This window comes from Carassius carassius, chromosome 2, assembly GCF_963082965.1.
Source record: "Carassius carassius chromosome 2, fCarCar2.1, whole genome shotgun sequence".
NCBI lineage: Eukaryota > Metazoa > Chordata > Actinopteri > Cypriniformes > Cyprinidae > Carassius > Carassius carassius.
The window spans coordinates 15,081,638-15,100,638 of NC_081756.1; the positions used below are offsets into that span (position 1 = coordinate 15,081,638).

General features: G+C 45.7%; 1 protein-coding gene across 2 annotated transcripts in view; it reads left to right on the forward strand.

The window, feature by feature from the left end:
• LOC132104016 (trithorax group protein osa-like) overlaps positions 1 to 19,001 on the forward strand; it is a 68,261-nt gene that overhangs the window by 34,138 nt on the left and 15,122 nt on the right. Inside the window, exons 1-2 of one of the 2 annotated variants that reach the window (XM_059509187.1) lie at positions 7,350 to 7,397; positions 7,676 to 9,328. In XM_059509187.1, the coding sequence (XP_059365170.1) occupies positions 7,805 to 9,328 (1,524 nt within the window). In that variant the 5' untranslated portion in view covers positions 7,350 to 7,397; positions 7,676 to 7,804. Of the gene's footprint in view, positions 1 to 7,349; positions 7,398 to 7,675; positions 9,329 to 19,001 lie in introns of those variants that run through there. The other variant, XM_059509178.1, reaches the window with a different exon arrangement.

The window sequence follows — 19,001 nt, forward strand, 5'->3', positions numbered from 1 at the left end:
TCCTATTTATTGTTGTCTGTCCCTTAGCTTAAAAAGATCGCTAAAACAGCTCAATATGCCTAAGCAGAAGCAAAAGACCAAACATTTGAAGGGCGATTCCAAGCCGCGTTACAGACTGTGTGTTCCTCCCTGCACTCGCTACATTACGAGCGGGGATACACACAGGCTGTGCGTGGCTTGCCTGGGATCGAAGCACGCTGAGTCGGCTCTCGAGGGGGCCGACTGCCCGCATTGCGAACGTTTGCCAATGCGGACGCTTCGATCCCGGAGGGCTCTCTTCGAGGAGGGAGCCTTCACCAGCGTTCCTCGCGGTGCTGGCCCCGCTTCTGCCGAGGCAGAGCGGCTGCTGCACTCGTGGGGTTCGCAGGTGGATCTGTCAGAAGGAATGGAGACGGGCCAGTCCTTATCTCCTTCCTCATCTGCCAGATCCGGCGCCCAAGCCCTGGGTTCGGAAGCACGCTCGTCGGTTTCTTCCCCCCAGGGTGAGGGATCAGCTCTTCACCTCTCGTCCTCCGAGGAGGTCGATGTGGAGACTGTTGCTGGGGATTCGCCACCCCTATCGCCCCAGTATGAGGAGCTTTTGGAGGTGGTCACGCGTGCAGTAGATAAATTAAAAATCGACTGGCCTGCTGAAAAACAGACTGAGCCGCAGAGAAGCAAATTAGACGAACGCTTTCTGCGGCCGAAGCAACCACCTCCACGTCGGAGCCTTCCGTATTTTCCCGATCTCCATGATGAGTTATCGAGATCGTGGAATCACCCGTATTCGACCCGCCTCTTTGGCCCTGATTCACTATATTATGGCAACGTGATGGGGCTGGGAGAGCGCGGTTATAGAGCGATGCCACGGGTTGAACAGACGCTCGCGGGCTATCTGTCACCCGGTTCGGCCTCGTCTCTAAAGGCTCCGACATTGCCCACTAAGCCGCTTCGAGTTACATCATCGCTAGTGGGCAAAGGTTATGTGGCAGCAGGTCAGGCTGGGGCGTGCCTTCATACTATGGCAGTCCTGCAAGCTTATCAGGCTGACCTGCTGAGAGATGTCGATGAGGGGGAGGGGATTAAGTCTGAAGATATTGAAGAACTCAGAAAGACCGCTGATCTCTCCCTCCGCGCCACTAAGGAGACCGCTCGCGCAATTGGGCGGTCTATGGCAGCCTTAGTGGCCGCGGAGAGGCATTTGTGGCTGACCCTGTCAGAAATTAAAGAACGAGACAGGGTCTGCCTCCTGGACGCCCCGCTTCAAGCCTCGGGCCTGTTCGGCGACACAGTTAATACTGTCGTCGACAGGTTCCAGGAGGCGCACAAGCAGGCGGCGGCGTTCCAGAGTTTCCTCCCTCGTCGCTCTCGTGGTGCATCTGGGCGGGAGATGACCACGCCACATACCGGCTCCTCACACCGGGAAGCGCAAATGCAGAGCGTCGCCACTCGTGCTCCCCCACGTCGGGACCGAGGGCAACGACGCTCTGAGTCGGGGGCTTCTAGGGCGAAAACCGATTTAAGATCTGTCATCGAAGCCCGGAAGTCCTCGACGAAAAGATCCTGACACCAGGATCCAGAGGGTAGCCCCTGCTGGGGTAGAGCGCGGTTCACCTCATTACACGGTGCCCGTCTCACCTCAGTACCCTCAGGAGGTCGGTCTGCCAACCCTGCCAGAGCTTCAGGGCGCAGCGGCCTCCAGCGAGCGCCACCCCCAGTTACTTCCGCCCGTGAGCGTAGCGGAGCTGGGATGCTCGCCGCCCCTTCGGGGGCCTCTTACACCAGAGGTCAGTCTCGAGAGACTGATTCCCTTAGTAGATTATTTAGCAGCGTGGAAGCTACTGCCAAATGTATCTCAATGGGTCCTGCGTACAATAGAAAGAGGCTATTGCATTCAGTTCGGTCATCCACCACCGAAGTTCAACGGGGTTACACCGACTGTGGTCGGCCCCCAGCAGGTTCTGGTTATGGAACAAGAAGTGAATACCCTATTAAGGAAGGAGGCCATCGAGGTGGTCCCTCCTCTAGACAGGGAATCCGGATTTTACAGCTGGTATTTCATAGTTCCAAAGAAGGATGGGGGGTTGCGTCCGATCCTAGACTTGCGTCTCCTGAACCACTCAGTTATGTCACTGAAGTTCAAGATGCTCACTGTCAACCAGGTTGTAGCTCAAATCAGATCCGAGGACTGGTTTGTCACAATAGATCTCAAAGACGCATACTTCCACATATCCATCCTTCCACAACACAGGAAGTTTCTGAGGTTCGCTTTCGGGGGCAAAGCTTATCAATATCGAGTACTTCCCTTTGGCCTCGCACTCTCACCCCGCACGTTCACGAAATGTATGGATGCGGCTCTGGTATCCCTCCGTATGCAGGGCATCCGCATTTTAAATTATATCGACGATTGGTTGATCCTAGCTCAATCAGAGCAGATGGCGGCTCGACATCGAGATGTCGTTCTCGCACACATGGGGGAGCTGGGTTTGAGACTAAACGCCAAGAAGAGTGTACTTTCTCCAGTTCAGAGAACCACCTATCTAGGCGTAGTGTGGAATTCGACCACGATGCAGGCACGCTTGTCTCCTGCTCGGATCGAGTCGATCCTCACATCAGTCGAGAGAGTCAAAGAAGGCCAGTCACTCACTGTCAAACAATTCCAGAGATTGTTAGGGCTGATGGCAGCTGCGTCCAACGTGATACCTTTTGGCCTGCTGTACATGAGACCCCTACAGTGGTGGCTCAAGTCCAAGGGCTTTTCCCCGAGGGGAAATCCACGTCGAGTTATCAAGGTCACGCGGCGGTGCCTTCGTGCCTTAGACATGTGGAGGAAACCTTGGTTCTTGAATCAGGGCCCGGTGCTGGGAGTTCCTTGTCGCCGTGTAACGCTAGCGACAGATGCGTCCCTCACCGGTTGGGGTGCGGTCATGAGCGGCCACCCTGCCCGCGGTCTGTGGAGTGGTCGCCATCTAACATGGCACATCAATTGCCTAGAGATACTAGCGGTCTATCGAGCATTGAAATATTTCCTCCCAGACCTGAGAGGTCACCATGTGTTGGTGCGCACCGACAACACATCAGTGGTCTCTTATATCAATCACCAGGGGGGTCTGCGTTCGCGCCCCTTGTACAAGCTGGCACACCAGATCCTTCTGTGGTCCCAGGGCAAACTCCTCTCGATCAGAGCAGCGTATATTCCTGGGAGATTGAATGTGGGAGCAGACATACTGTCGAGACAGGGGCCGAGGCCCGGGGAATGGATGCTTCACCCCGAGGTGGTGAAGCAGATATGGAGAGTATTTGGTACAGCCCAGGTGGACCTCTTTGCGACTCAGGAGACATCGCAATGTCCCCTCTGGTTCTCTCTAGTTCATCCAGCTCCTCTGGGACTGGACGCTATGGTACAGACCTGGCCGAGGCTTCGTCTGTACGCTTTTCCCCCTATCGCTCTGCTCCCGGGAGTTCTGGCGAGAGTACATCGGGACGGGGCCCGTCTACTACTAGTAGCCCCGTTCTGGCCGGGCCGAGTATGGTTCTCAGATCTAGTCTCGCTCCTCGACGGCTCTCCGTGGGAGATACCGATCAGGACAGACCTACTCTCACAGGCGCAGGGCACGATAATTCACCCTCGCCCGGAGTTGTGGAAGCTGTGGGTGTGGCCCCTGAGGGGGCACAGCTGTTAGCAGCTGGTCTCTCAACCGAGGTTGTTGAGACCCTACTCCAATCCAGAGCTCCCTCTACGAGGAAACTGTACGCCCTGAAGTGGAAGCTCTTCACTTCATGGTGCAGAGACCGCCAGCTTGACCCAGCAGGCTGCCCAGTTGGTACAGTTCTGGAGTTTTTACAAGCCAGGCTCTCTGCGGGGTTATCCCACTCCACCTTAAAGGTTTACGTGGCGGCCATAGCTGCTTTCCACGTCCCTTTCAATGGTCAGTCAGTGGGTAGACACCCCCTAGTTACACGTTTCCTCCGCGGTGCGCTGAGGCTGAGACCTCCAGTACGATCCCGTGTTCCCCCCTGGGATTTGGTTGTGGTTCTAGAGGCTCTTTGTAAAGCTCCATTCGAGCCAATACAAGATATCTCAGATAGACATCTGACATTTAAAACTGCCCTGTTACTGGCAATCACCTCACTAAAGAGAGTTGGAGATCTTCAGGCCCTTTCGGTGGCCCCTACCTACTTAGACTTTGCCCCTGGTATGGCCAAAGCATTCTTATACCCTCGAGCGGGTTACGTTCCGAAGGTTCCCTCTGTTACACCACAACCTATCGTACTGCAGGCCTTCTGTCCTCCTCCCTTTCGGGAGCCAGACCAAGAGAAGCTAAACTGTATGTGTCCAGTGCGAGCACTGGACGCATACGTCCACAGAGCTGCCCTGTGGAGAAAGTCAGACCAATTGCTTGTTTGCTACGGTCCTTCTAACAAGGGTTCTCCTGCCACCAAGCAGACCCTTAGTCGTTGGATAGTCGAGGCTATCAACGTCTCCTATGAGTCCTCTGGTCTTCCCCCTCCTTTGGGGGCCAAGGCTCACTCTACTCGGAGTATGGCGGCCTCCAAGGCCTTCTCAGCAGGTGTGTCCCTCTTGGACATCTGCAACGCTGCGGGGTGGTCCACGCCCTCCACATTTGTCCGATTTTACGATCTTGACATGCGAGCCACGCCGGGCTCTTCTGTTCTCTCGTCTTAGCTGTGCTCTTTTGACTACACACTAGGCAGGGATTTGGAAGTCTGGCAGCGTGGGCACATCGTTCCCCAAAAGCGTTTCGACGCAGCTCGAGTTCCTGAAAAGGAACGTCTCAAGGTTACGTATGTAACCCTAGTTCCTTGAAGGAACGAGACGCTGCGTCGCAGAGCCATACTCCCAGCACCCCTGCCGGCGCTTGCTTCCCTACTCGAAGCTGAAGCCAGCTGCACGGCACGTGCTTTTATAGCTTCCTGGTCGCTACGTCACCCCGCCCGTGACGTCACGCCTTTCCGATGGACTGATTGCACACGATATTCAGAGTCGGTCTCGTCAGGGACGTTCCCCCAAAAGCGTTTCGACGCAGCGTCTCGTTCCTTCAAGGAACTAGGGTTACATACGTAACCTTGAGACGTTTTCTTTCACCCCGCCTCACCTCTCTTCACGTTTACTTCTTTTACTGACTATTTTATGATGCTTTTTTTGACCTTTTAGATCCTGGAAGCCCCAGTCCTCATTAACTTTCACTATATTGAAGAGAGAGTGGCCAAGATGTTAATCAAAAATGTGTGTTTTGCGTTCCATAGAAGAAAGAAAGTTGACTGTACAATGACATTTCTGGGTTTAATTGTCCCATAAGGATCAGTAAAGTACCTCTATCTCAGCACCTCTTTGAGGGTGTTTGTCTTTGTGAGCGTATGACAGGATGACTGTGTTTTCCAGCGCACACAGGCATATGCACACACATTAGGTGTGTTTATGTTGGTCTATTAGACGAAACTCTGTTTATATGCGCAAAAAGTGTCTCCAGACCCCTCCCATTCTGTTTCACTTGGCACAGACCTTCTCTCTGCCCTACTCTGTATCTCTATCTTTCTTTTTCTTGCACACACTCTCCTCATCCTGCATCTGTGTTCTCTAACAAGAGCAAAAAACAACATTTGATGCTTTTTATTTTAATCTCAATACCAACCAAATCCATCAACCCAATTATTGAAATCTACCATTACACACACTCAGACTGCACTAATTTACTAATCCCCTCTCATCACTGTACCATTCTGTTTGTTCAGCATTCTGTGTGTGTGTGTGTGTGTATGTGTGATTGTTTGTGTGTGTGTGTGTGTATTCAGTGCAGCTTTAATGATAATCAGAGCAATGCAATCAGATGTATGCCTTACCAGCCATAATTATGAGGAATATGCACAGCAGTGTGGATGATAGGTCTGCTCCCTCTCTCTCTCTCTCTTGCCAGAGCTCTGTGCTGACAGATGGTTGTGTCAGTCATAATGGGGCAAATCCGATCGCTACCGAATGAAAGGCGTCCCTCCAGCAGAGAGAGAGAGGGAGAGAGAGACAGTCGATGTGTCTGTATTGATGTGTTTACTCAGGGTGAAATTGGCATCCATTAAAGAGAGGATTGTGTGTGCGTGTGTGTCAGTGAGAATATAGGCTCTAAAATGAAGGCTGCATTAATTCATATTCTGTTACACATGCACAGACACTCTTCCGTCAAGTGTCCACACTGTCTCTTTTTAAAACACAGACACACACACATGCACAGCAGGGTGGACTGCGCAGACAGCATGGCGATGCCGGGGAAGGTGTGTCTCCGGAGTTCCATTGTTCTAGTCAGAGAGGAATCTATGTGGAAAACCTCCTATATAAAAAGGGGGTAGGTAATGTGGGGATGAAGGAAGAGAAAGGAGGGAAGAGAGCTTTAGTAGGAAGTGGACTAGTAGTGTCCACAAGCCAGCTTTTTGGGAAGGGTGTGAGGTGTAGTGTTTATACATTCCTGTATCGAATCTAGGCGGATAGAATGTAGAGAGCTGTCAAGAATGTTTCTTCTATATGATATGTACAAGGCAATATTCTGTAACTGTTTTTCCAATTGCCTTTACAAGTCTTCAAAGGAGCTTAAAAATGGATAATGGTGTCAAGATCCTCATAAAAAAAGAGAAAATGCAGAGAAACGAGAATGAAAAAATGCTGCACATTCTTTTGCTGGTGGAATGTTACAGTAAATTATTCATCCTGTCAAGAATCCATTTCTTAGGAGGTCTCTCTTCATTCATCACTCTATCTCTGTCTCTCTCTCTCAATTTTTCTATAAGGTTTAAAGTGCCATGGAACACACAGCATTTCAAGCTGCACTGGGTCTAAAGTCCAACAATACACTGCCCCCCCCCCACCCATATCTCTCTCGCTCTCCTTTTTGTGCCTCCCATTTGGGAGTCCAATAGCCTCTTAAAAGATAAAGAAAAAAGCCTAAAAATATGTTTTTCTCATGAACTGACACTGCTAGTACCTGATTTTTTTGGTTGATTTTGTAAGACCAGAATGAACACATGCTATTTTAGTTTACCAGCATTCTGTTTTAAGTTTCATTCAATGCTTTGGTTTGGTAAAAGGAGTTCCTTGGAGGCCACACATCTAAAACAAATCCCCAGGCTCTGTCGTTTATATTATGTGATTTGCAAGTTTGCAAACATCTTTATTCTGAATGTGAATGAAGCGCTTTTGATTGGCGGCTCTTTAGTCTTAATCCGTTAAGAGGGCTCTCCAGAGGGCTAGAATTGGGGAGGATGGGGTAAGAGAGAAGGCTTTCGCAGTGTTGACCCATGCACTAATGGAAACGGTCTGCTGGATGATCCCACTTCTGGCACCATTGGACAACAGCTGGGCCTTGGAAGGCTCAGACCCAAAAAGCCCATTTTGGAAATAGGCATTCATACTCGTAGGGTTTAAAAGATAGAGCCTTGAGATCCCTACAGTCCATTTGTGGGAAGTAACAGACCAGTTGACTTGTGGTAACAATCAAGTTGTTGTCTAAAAACCTAAATATATATTGAGAAACGTGAATGAATGTCCAGATTTTGTCTCCAGAAGTTGTCACATAACATTACACAAATCTTGTCAGCAGTCTAATGTATGTATATATGTATGTATAATTTTCCATTTTCCTTGAAGCAACTTGCCGTGATAACAAGGCTTTGCCTTTCTGTGTCTCCATAGCTGCCAGGAGCCCTGAAGAGGAAATTGACTGGGGCCGTTGAGAGTTCTGCATTACTAAACGGGGTCTCTGACACGTCTATAACCCAGGGAGGTGGCAAACGTCTATGTCTGGAAGATGTCACCTTGGACATGGGCCCCAGCTACCCTCAGCCCCCGTTCTTTTCTGGGATGGACAACCAGGGGGGCCCTCTGGAAGCTAATCGACTGAACAGCAACAACAACAATTTGGGGTCGCCATATTCCGTACCCACAAATGCTAGTCCTGGATCAACACAAAAGACTGGGGGAGGCTCAGGGGGCTTGACAAGCAACTTCAACCCAAATGGGAGTTCAGCCACTCCTTCAGTGGAACAAGAACTGCAGGAGATTTTGGATGAACTTACAAAGAACCCTGATCCCTCCTTACCTGAACTTGATATTGAGAAGATCTTAGGAAAAGAAAGTGATGACCAGGCAAGTAGTGCTGGAGGTTTTGTCCACCTGGAGGGTAATGGCACCCCCAAAAGGTCTCCACAGAGACAGTCCCACCTGGAGGCCCACCTCACTCAGTCCCCTGGTTTCTCTCAAGCTGGGTCGCCTCAGGTGGGTCCAAGTCCTGCTGGGGCACCATATACTCTACCACACCCTTCCAAAACAGTTCTGTCTCCCCTCTCAGCATCACCCTTGTCCTCCTCCTCTTCACAAGGGCAAAATCAAGCACGCTCGCCCATGCTTTCTGCTGCCCTATCAAGCCGGCCCGGATCCAACTGGCATGACATGCCCCGAGCCCAACAGCTTCAGCAGATGGCATCGAATAGTAAGCATCATTCCAACAACAGTGCAGGTCCCCCACCTGCACAGTCAGGGTTGTCTGGATTGGGCCAGCAGAGTACTTCCTGGGCTGGTCCCTCTCCACCTTACAGACCAGGGGATAAACTGCCTAACTCATCACCACATCAGCAGCCTTTCAGCCCAGCAGGTAATATTCAGAGCCCCCAGAGTTCTCTTATCTCTAGCATGGCTCCAGCCCCGTCCACCAGACCTTCACCACCCTACAGGCCAGAAAAGCTGGCTAGCCCAGCAATTGCTCAGCCCCCATTCAGCCCCCAAAACAGCATTCTGTCTGGAAATGCCCCACCAGGAGTTTCAGGCACTGCAATCCAAGGTTCTCAGGCAAGTTTTCTTCCTGGTGTGGCCCCAGCATCAAACAACACTCGACCATCGCCTCCTTACCGACCAGATAAACATCCAAGTCCAGCGGGGCAATGCCAACCAGGAACACAACCTCCCACACAAGGACTTGTTTTCAACTCACAAAATACTCAAGCACCTGCAATGTCTAGTCAGCTGTTCAAGGCCATCACATCCAACCAGCCAACCAGTAGCCTCAAGCTCCTAATGCAGGCACAGGGAAAACCCTCACAGCTGCAACTAAACAAGACCACCACAGCTGGTATGGGTCCAGAACCATACTCCTTCAACAACACCAAGCCGTTACGTCATTTTGACCCCAATCCCTCTGTGACCAAACCGGGTCCTCTGACTGTGGGAGCATACCGCAATGCTAGCATGCAGCCCACGACACCCACATCAGCCACAGGACATGGACATCTTTTGCCACAGCGTGTGCAAAGGGGCATGCCTGCTGGTGGTATTGTGCCTCACTGCAGAGATGTGAGTAACATTGCTTGCTTGTTTTCACAAATTATATAAAGCCAGACAGCTAGTATAAAAATCTACTTTTAATGTGATCTTTCATTACCTTCAGGAATAGCTTTTTTCTTTATGTCTAAATTACTGTGTTTTATAAATGTAGAAAATAGAATTGAATACAGTACAAGTATCACTATAGTGTAAAGGTGAGGCAAGAACATTTTACTTTCATCTATCCCAGGTAAATGTGGAGAGACAAATGAAATTAAGCAATTATTTTGAAGATGGGAGCGGGTGGGGCGGGGTACACAATTTTATTTTTGTGATTCTGTTTGGTGTCAGTAGTGGCACGAAACTGACACTTTACTTTTAAGTGCAAGCAATAGATGACTTCTGTAGCTGTTATTTATTTCCTAAGACTGTGATGCATCTGTTGTTATCTTCAAAATTCTTGATTTATATAGTCGATAGATGATTTAGCGCATTGAAAAAGTGTCAAAAGAATTATGTTTTAAACAGGACTTTTAGAAGTAAGCAATTAAAAATCCAAAGATATAAGAAGACGGAATTACAGCCCTGGTTTTTCCATTAGCTTTGGGTATGCTCACTTCATACTGGGGGAGAAAGATGGAGTGGGCACCCTGTGGTGTGTACCATGGGAAGGGAGGGGAGTGGGTGTTCCAACTCTGATGTGTGTATAAGAGGGGCAGTTAGGAAGCTCCAAAGGTTAATTGAATGGACAGCTGAGCAGAGAATGAAGGAATGTGAGTCTTTTATGCGATTAGCATTCATGCTAAAAGGCTGAACATGCTCAGTCCATCTCTGTTAATTAGGATAGGGCCAAAATTACTTTGTTTTGTTACTGTGTCATGTCTAAAAAGATCATTACTTGAATGAAAAAAAGAGACGATCTTGAGTTCTATAAATTTTTTGCTCTGAAGTGAAAATATGTGTTTGTTTATGCAGCAAAGAGCAAAGGCTTTGTGACTGTGTGTGTTTGTATATCCATGCTAAAGAGAGAAAGGCAGTGTGTGTAAATGTGTGTGCCTATAGAGTTTCAAAGTGCGGCTGTGCATTCTGTCTCATGCGTGGCGGTCTGTTTGAAGACAGAGTCCCCCTCTTTCAGCCCAGTAGTCCTCTTTCATCACACCAATAAAAGATAATGAATTTTAGAGGAGACTGAGATTGAGGAAGAAAGAGAAAAGGGGGTCGGTTTCTTTAGTGACTTCACATGCATGGTTGCAAACTAAAGAGGGATTCAAAACTTCTATCCCCCAAAACTGTCTCTCTCTCTCTCTCTCTCTCTCTCTCTCTCTCTCTCTCTCTCTCCTTCTCTCACACACTCACAAAGACGATCTAATTCAGTTTTATTCTAAACCAAATTTAAATACTCAACTCACAATATTTTATTTTTCTGAGCCGAGATTATAATTTAATTTTAATAAATAAACCATGTACATCTTTTTCCTTGAGGAGCGCAATAGAGTAGAAAACAAAAGTTTGATTTGTTATCAAGACTCATGATTCACAAGAACTCAACAGCAACACAGGTATTTTCCCAGCAGGAGCAGCTTTCTTGTAGTCGTTGACTCAGGTGGGGATTCCCTCCTCCTACTGAACACCACTCTCTGTTCTCTCGCTGTCATGCTTACAGTTTGTGGAGGAAGTCTGTTTTTCTGTGAGCTCAAAAGCAGAAGTGAGATTGTATTTTTTTTTTTTTTTTTACCTTTGAAACCTCTCTGAGACTTCACCATTCGGGAAAGTAAGAAAGAAAAGAAAATGAAAGAGAGAGAATGTTTAATTTCCCTCACAGCAGTAGTGAATTTTTTTTTTTTTACCCCGTATCCTCTTGACCACATGTACTGAATATACACACACTCTCACACAAAGCCTACAGGCTATAAACATGCCTAATTTGTGTCTGTGGTGTGTGCTGTCATGTCTCCAGCATAGCTGCTTCTATCTACCTCTCTGTGTGTTTAAGTGGTTGCTGAAGAACCCCAGGTGTGGCTTTAGCTGATTGGTTTATGTGACTACAGACATTTGTGATGTCATTTCACTTGTGCTAAATTGATGTTTAAGTGACTCTGAGGTCAGAAGGAAAGCATTTGTGTAATATCAAAGCAATGTGGAGACGTGGTTTTCTGGAGAGAGTTGCATTCATAAGGAATCAGTTAGGAACTGTGCTATCTCAGTATCAACTTTGAACTCTTCTTAAAGTCCTTAGATGACTTGGCTTTGGAATAATTGAATGAGAAATGTTTTGTTTATGAAAAAATGATGTTGATACTTTTGAAAGTCAAACTGCAGTCATCATCTCTAAGTACATGACACAGAGCATAACTGAACATTTGAAGCAATCACAGCACTGAAGTCAGTGATTATTGTGTATGCATGCTGGACCAAGATGAAGATCTGGGTCTGTTTGTTTGAATTTGAGAATTTTAGTTTGACTAAAGTGTATATACTGTATGATAAACTGCTGGGTTTAGTCTGACTGTACTCATGTATTCATGCACAAAGACATTCTCTCTCCCACCATTAATAATCTCCACCAGTGTTGTTGTAGTATTATTAAAATATAATAGTATTTATTAATTTAGCTTCAAATATCTTGTTTTATATTTTCAGTTTTCATTTTAATTTTGTAAGTTTTAGTAATTTTGTTCTGTGATTTAGTATTTGTGTAATTTCATTTTATATTTATATAAATATTAGCTTTAATTTATTTTAATTTCAGTGTTAGTTAGTAATTTTAATACTTAAATACATTGTTGCCTTGATGACTTACTGAAATAAGTTTACATTTTTCATCTAATATTTGTAATTTATTTTATTACACCATTATTTAATTCAACGAAAACTATTTTTATCATTTTAATTTTAATTAACACTGATCTCCACTCTGTTGGTATGTAAATTTATGTATCGCTCTCTTTTCTCTCTTTTTTTGTGTGATCATGTCCTTCCTTCAAGGCTGAAATAGTGGGTTGTGGGGGGTGGTTGGTTATATACACGGGAGAAAATATTGCATGCCAACACCAAACACACACACACACACATCCACAGCAGTCTTCCCAGCAGGGTGTGGAGAGTCTAGCCTTGTTTTGCGCCTCTCTTCTGCTTGGGCACGTTCAATGATTTTAACCATTTTTAAAAGCTCTAAGTGGGTCAGCTGTACATAAATGTGTCTGAGAGAAATACAGAGACAGACAGACAAAGCGAGAGTGAGGTCACGCTGCCACAAGAGCACATTTTATCTATAGAGTTTGCATGTGTTTGTGTTTGTTTCTTTATTTTGAAAGTTGATGTGTCCTGCATGATGTTGTACTCCATATAAAATTGCTGTAAACATAATTTTTATAATAATTTGCTATTTATTTTATATCAGTTCTCACATCAACTAGTATACCAATATCAGTATCAACTAGTGAAAGCAAATATGGCTTTTAAGATGTTTAAATGGAAATTGACTGTTAATTTTCACATAGGATGTTGAAAAAAAATTTAATTGACATGTTATGTGTAGGACACAAAGGTCAGAAATGCAAAAACAACTTAAAATCTTGTTGGGAAAGCTTTTTGTGTGGGGCCAATATGAGATTTAGATATCATCTGGTTAGAGTGCACCCCACTCCCACTGTTTCCTGTGTGCAACTACTGTACAAACACAGCATGAGCCGTGAAGTCCGATTCGCAAACTATTGACTCGCCTTTGAACCTTTTTTTTTTTTTTTAATAGGAGTCGGTTAAAATGATTACTGAAACAGCCTCAAACTTGCTGGTTTGAATCAGACTCAATGAGTCAGTGAATCAGTTCTGGAGTTCACAACTAGCTGATTCTCACTCTTCCTCAACTGTGAGTTGAACTGAAATGGGAACAATTGCTGTGATTTGGAAGCTACACCTTAGTTTTGGAAACTTTAAAATGCTGGTGTATAATTTAATTATATTTTCTGATAAAAAAAATAGTTTTCTTAAAAATGACATATTTTACGAAAGTATCAGTTCCCTTGGTGATTGCTGATTATGGGATCCAGTTGTAATCAACTGTAATTCAAAAAAATTATGAGTGACATAAGAACCATAATCAACTACACATATTACTTTTTTAAAGTTATATTTAAATATCACAAATACAATGATGAGACAACGTCAAATTGTAGCTAATTTACACAAAATACAAATAAAAAGCCATCTTATATGTTAGATGACTTAAATAGTGTATCTATGTACATATAAATGTTTAATGTCCTAAATGTTCATTTATTTTATTAAATTTTTTGTGGATTACCCTTTGTTACAAGTATGGGTGTTTGCTAAACGTAAGACAAAGTGCTCGAGGAGGATAGTGATCAAAATGAGGAGTTTACTGGATGACGACGGAGAATACAGACTATACACAACACCACATTAACTTCACAATAGGTGAAGATACAAATACATTAAGTTACATTCACATTCAGATGCACATTCAGGTTAGGTTACAATACAATCACGGACCAGAGAGAACTGAACAGACCGGGTATTTAAACACACAGGAAGGTAATGAGGGAACTGGAGACAGGTGGGGAATAATCAATTAACCAAAACAAGAAAAGGAAGGTGACCAAATAAAGGAACAGAAAGTTCATAAACGTAACAGTTCGCCCCCTCCCGGAACAGTGCGTCCTCACACCACAAGAGGAATACCGGCGGAGGGAGGGTGGGGGTTCTGGAGGCGGGCGTGGAGCAGGCAAGGAGCAGGTGAAGAGGGAGCATGGAGGTAGGGACCAGGGCGGAGTGGATGGAGGAGCCCGGAGCAGGAGGAGCCAGATGGTCCTCCAGAGACCAGCCAGGACGGAGATCCACGGTGGAGTCGATGGCGGGAGGAGCCATGGTGGAGAAGGGGTCGACGACACCAGGGGGCCGACAGGCGGAGACTGCACTGGTGGGTGAGGAGCCCAAGATGGAGCAGCACAGCTGCAGAGCCATGGTGAAGCCGAGGATCCGGAGGGCCTAGGTGGAGCAGAAGGCTCAGGCGACCAAGGTGGAGCCGGAGTGACTGAGGATGGAGGTGGAACCAGAGGGAAGGAGGAGCCTCACAGAGCCGGAGGGATGGAGTGACGAGGTGAAGCCAGAGGAATGGAGTCCCGAGGCGGCAGATGGTCGACGACTGACCAAGGTGGAGCCGGAGGGATGAGGGAGCCCGGTGGAGCAGGTGGGATGACAGGCCACGGTGGAAACGAGGGAGCTAAGAGCCAAGGCGGAGCCGCTGGGTCGAAGGACCGAGGAGGAGTCCAGGGCTCGGAGGCTGGAGGCGGAGACAGGGAATCCACTCGCCAAGGCGGAGCTGGAGACTGGCAGTCCAGCGGCGAACCATTGCGCCCAGATGGCGCGGACTGAGGGTGAGCTGCGGGACTGACTGGCACCAGCAGAGATGAGGTCGAGGAACTGGCTGGTCTAGGAGGAGGAGAGAGAGGAAGGATGGGAGGAAACACAGGAGGATCAGGGCTGGAAGGAACCAGCGGAAGTGGAGCAGGGGAACTGGCAGGTCTAGGAGGAGGTGGGAGAGGGAGGCTGGGAGGGAATACAGGAGACATAGGAAATTCAGAGCTGGGCGGAACCAGCAGAAAAGCAGAAAATTCAGAGCTGGGCGTAACCAGTGGAGAAACAGAAAATTCAGAGCTGGGCGGAACCAGTGGAGAAACAGAAAATTCAGAGCTGGGCGTAACCAGTGGAGAAACAGAAAATTCAGAGCTGGGCGGAACCAGCGGAGAAACAGAAAGTTCATAGCTGGGTGGAACCAGCAGAGAAACAGAAAATTCAGAGCTGGGCGGAACCAGTGGAGAAACAGAAAATTCAGAGCTGGGCGTAACCAGTGGAGAAACAGAAAATTCAGAGCTGGGCGGAACCAGCGGAGAAACAGAAAGTTCATAGCTGGGTGGAACCAGCAGAGAAACAGAAAATTCAGAGCTGGGCGGAACCAGTGGAGAAACAGAAAATTCACCAGCGGACAAACAGGGGATTCAGGAATCACCTCCATAGACCAGCCCATTAGATCCAATAGTTGCTCCATATTATTTCCCGAGACCGAATACAGCTCACCCTCAGTCGCGGAAGTGTGGGCAGGGCGTTCCTCCACGCCCTCGATCTCCACTAAGACTCCCACGATGCACGGTGTTGCCGGCTCACACACCTGGTCAGTCGTTTTTCGAGGTCCTGCACCCTGTCGGTGATTGGCTCGGGCTCTGCGGCTGCGGTGGGCTCTGGCTCCGTGCGGCTTGATGGTGGCTGGCTGGTCTCTGGGTCGGGAGTGTGGCTGGAGATATCCTCTTCGGCGGTGCAGATGGTCCATGAAGATCCATTTTTCTCCAGCACCGAAAAGCGGCGAAATCCTCTCAGGGATCGTTCGCTGGTAGGCGTGCCTTACACCGCTCGCTCAGGCCGGTGTAGAAGAAGTTAGAGAGCGAGCGGTCGGGGAAGTGGGTAAGTCCCTGGTATGGTCCTCCAGTCTCCTGTGCTCCAGGCACAGGAGACGGACTGCTGGAAAACGCTGCTAACTAAACTATACTGTTTGGGTCCGTGATTCTGTTACAAGTATGGGTGTGTGCTAAACGTAAGACAAAGTGCTCGAGGAGGATAGTGATCAAAATGAGGAGTTTACTGGATGACGACGGAGAATACAGACTATACACAACACCACATTAACTTCACAATAGGTTAAGATACAAATACATTAAGTTACATACACATTTAGATGCACATTGAGGTTAGGTTACAATACAATCACGGACCAGGGAGAACTGAACAGACCAGGTATTTAAACACACAGGAGGTAATGAGGGAACTGGAGACAGGTGGGGAATAATCAATTAACCAAAACAAGAAAAGGAAGGTGACCAAATAAAGGAACAGAAAGTTCATAAACGTAACACCCTTGTCTTACAGCTTAGCCTTTACTGAAGGAAACAAATGATATCTTGATTTATTGTAAAGAAACTGACAAGGAGGTCTTAGACTAAATGCCTCGTTTAATTTTATTCAGAGTGTATGAGAAAGAAGCCTTGTTGTGTCAGCTTCTGTGCTTTGTGCCCCGAGGAGACGGAGAGAAAAGAGAGATCGAGATAGAGAGGACATTCAGCAGTTCAACCCTTCATCAGTGTTTTAATATGAGAACGAGAGCCTGCTTTCTACACGCTCAAATGTATATTCCTGGCCTTCATACTCACATTTCCAGCTGCTAGAATCTACAGACGTACTCTGTCAATGTCAAATAAATTTACCTATCCTCTCTGATTCTTTGTTTGTGTGTGTGTGTGTGTGTGTGCGTGCATGTTGTTGCTGTTGTAGCAAGAACGGCAACGATTAAATCCATCTGCACCAAATGTTCTTTCTCTGTCTGTTCAAAGGCAGCTCATGTTTAATTCTCTCATTTTTTCATCTTACTGTGGGGGGGAGAGAGGAGGGGGCGGATGCTAGAGGAATAGAGGGAGGGAGGGAGAGAGAGAGAGAGAGGGAGGGAGGAGAGGAGTGTCAGTGTAGAGACTCTGAGAGAGTCTGACTCCAGACAGGAGAATGAGGCAGAAATACAGGGAAAGCATAGTGTGTGAGCAGCACTGAGAAAGAGAGAGTATGTGAGTTTAGTGGTGAAGGAAGAAGAGAGAGAGAAGGAGGGAGGAAGAAAGTGGAGGCGGAAAGGGAGAGACAGACAGGAGGCAGACAGAGTGAGACAGTCTTGGCGACTGAGTCCTGGGAGCTGCTTTACACACACAGACACACACACACTCTAAAAGTATCATATACACACCACTCTATAAAAATATCCACCTACACAAGAGGATTTTATATATATATATATATCAATGGACTAGCTCAGATTTATTCAGGCCTCTTGGATGTTCCTGTAAGTTATTTTCTTCTGTTTGAGATGTGTACAATGTGATATGTCAAATCAAATTCTGTTTATTTTAAAGACAGATAACATGAGCACACTTTTCAGGGAAAAACATATTTAATAGGTTAGGTGTTAAATGTAAAAACAATAGATTTGCTGTTCACAATTAAGACAAATGCTACTGTATTTGTTATTGTATTTTTTACTTTCTGTATTTGTTCCTTTTGCTAGGATAAGCATGTAATGAATGAAAGCCTGTTTCCATCATACAAGAGCAAAAATCTAAACTAAAATATGTAATATTAATAGAAGCCATATTTTGATATAAACTCCAGAATTATGACTTAACCACTTCAGCTGTTTTTTCAAAATTTGATTTTTTGAGAATTAGGCATATGCAATATTGGACCCACCGGTGGGTCCCCAGAGTTGATGTGGTTAATTAAGTTAAATAAGTTGAAATTGAGTTTGAGATAAAAAGTCATAATTCATAATTATAATTTAGTATATCGCAATTATGACTTTTTGTCATAATTATGATTTTTAACCCATCAACTTTTTATCTCAGAGATTATGACTTCATACATTTTTGTTAAAAATTCTGATTAAAAATGAACAAGTGTTATTTAAATCAGCAGATCTTCATTAATGAACAAGATGCCTCATTAAAGTCTTTGGATTCATATCAAAATAGTGACTTGTTCAGTGAAGTGCATGTTCATTAAGTAGTTCAAACCAATTAAACATTTACGTTCCGAGAGATATGAACTAAAAATCCCAGTGCATTAAAGTGAATGAGAACTGTCCAGGTGCTTAAAATGTTAATTTAAAAACACAAACTCAATCATGAACTGTGTTTTGCTCTGTATCGTTGCCATATTGTAAATTCCTGTTTAGTCTATAATTCCCAGCTGAAGTCGCTAAACTGCGCTCTTTGTATATTTAACATCAGTTCATACAAACTAGGCGACATGACCAGCCACGTGTGTGATGACTTTTGGATTTGGTTAGACACTGTGTTTGTGTTACAGCGGGTTATATAAACGTAAAATCAGATTAGATTTATAAATCAGATTGAGTCTAACATGACATGAAGCCATGTGTGGACAGTGATGACTGGCTGTTTGACAGCTCTCGTGTATCTGCTTGCCAGAGTACATTTTAATACTTATATGGATGGTGCTTTATTACATTTGTTCATGTTTTTGTTATATCAAATCTATGTAACTTTAATGGTGACTATGCAAGCTCTGTTTCATATCAATGCGCATTGTGTCTTAAAGACAGCATTCAAAACTGAATGGAATTGTATATTGAGTATATAATATAGGATGGGACTTCACTTGATTGAATCATTAAAAGTTAAGTTTGATATTAGTTTTAGTTTTAGCTTCAGAGTCGAAGGAAAGTACTTTTTGAGTAGCAAAACCTTCAGCTCAGACAGTTTGAGTCTGTTCTTTTTTTTATTATCGCCAAATATTTGTATTGTAGTTATTATTAAAGTAGAATCATGTATCCAAATATGCCTTCATCCTCAGAAACCATGAACAGAACTACTCAAGCTAAAAGAAAATATGACCCTGACTACATTAAATGCGGTACGGGTCCAGTTTCAGCGAGGACAAACATGGTTTGTGCTTTTAGTGAATTATTGGCTGCAGAGAGCATGAAAGTCAAAAGTTCAGAAGGCCATCAAAGTCCAAACAAACTACAAAGAAGAGCCTGTGGTTAGTCTGATCTGAAAATATTACAACAAATTATCAATTTGCAGTTAAGATTAAGAGAATTTAATTTTGTATTTCAGAGCCTTTCTCATTT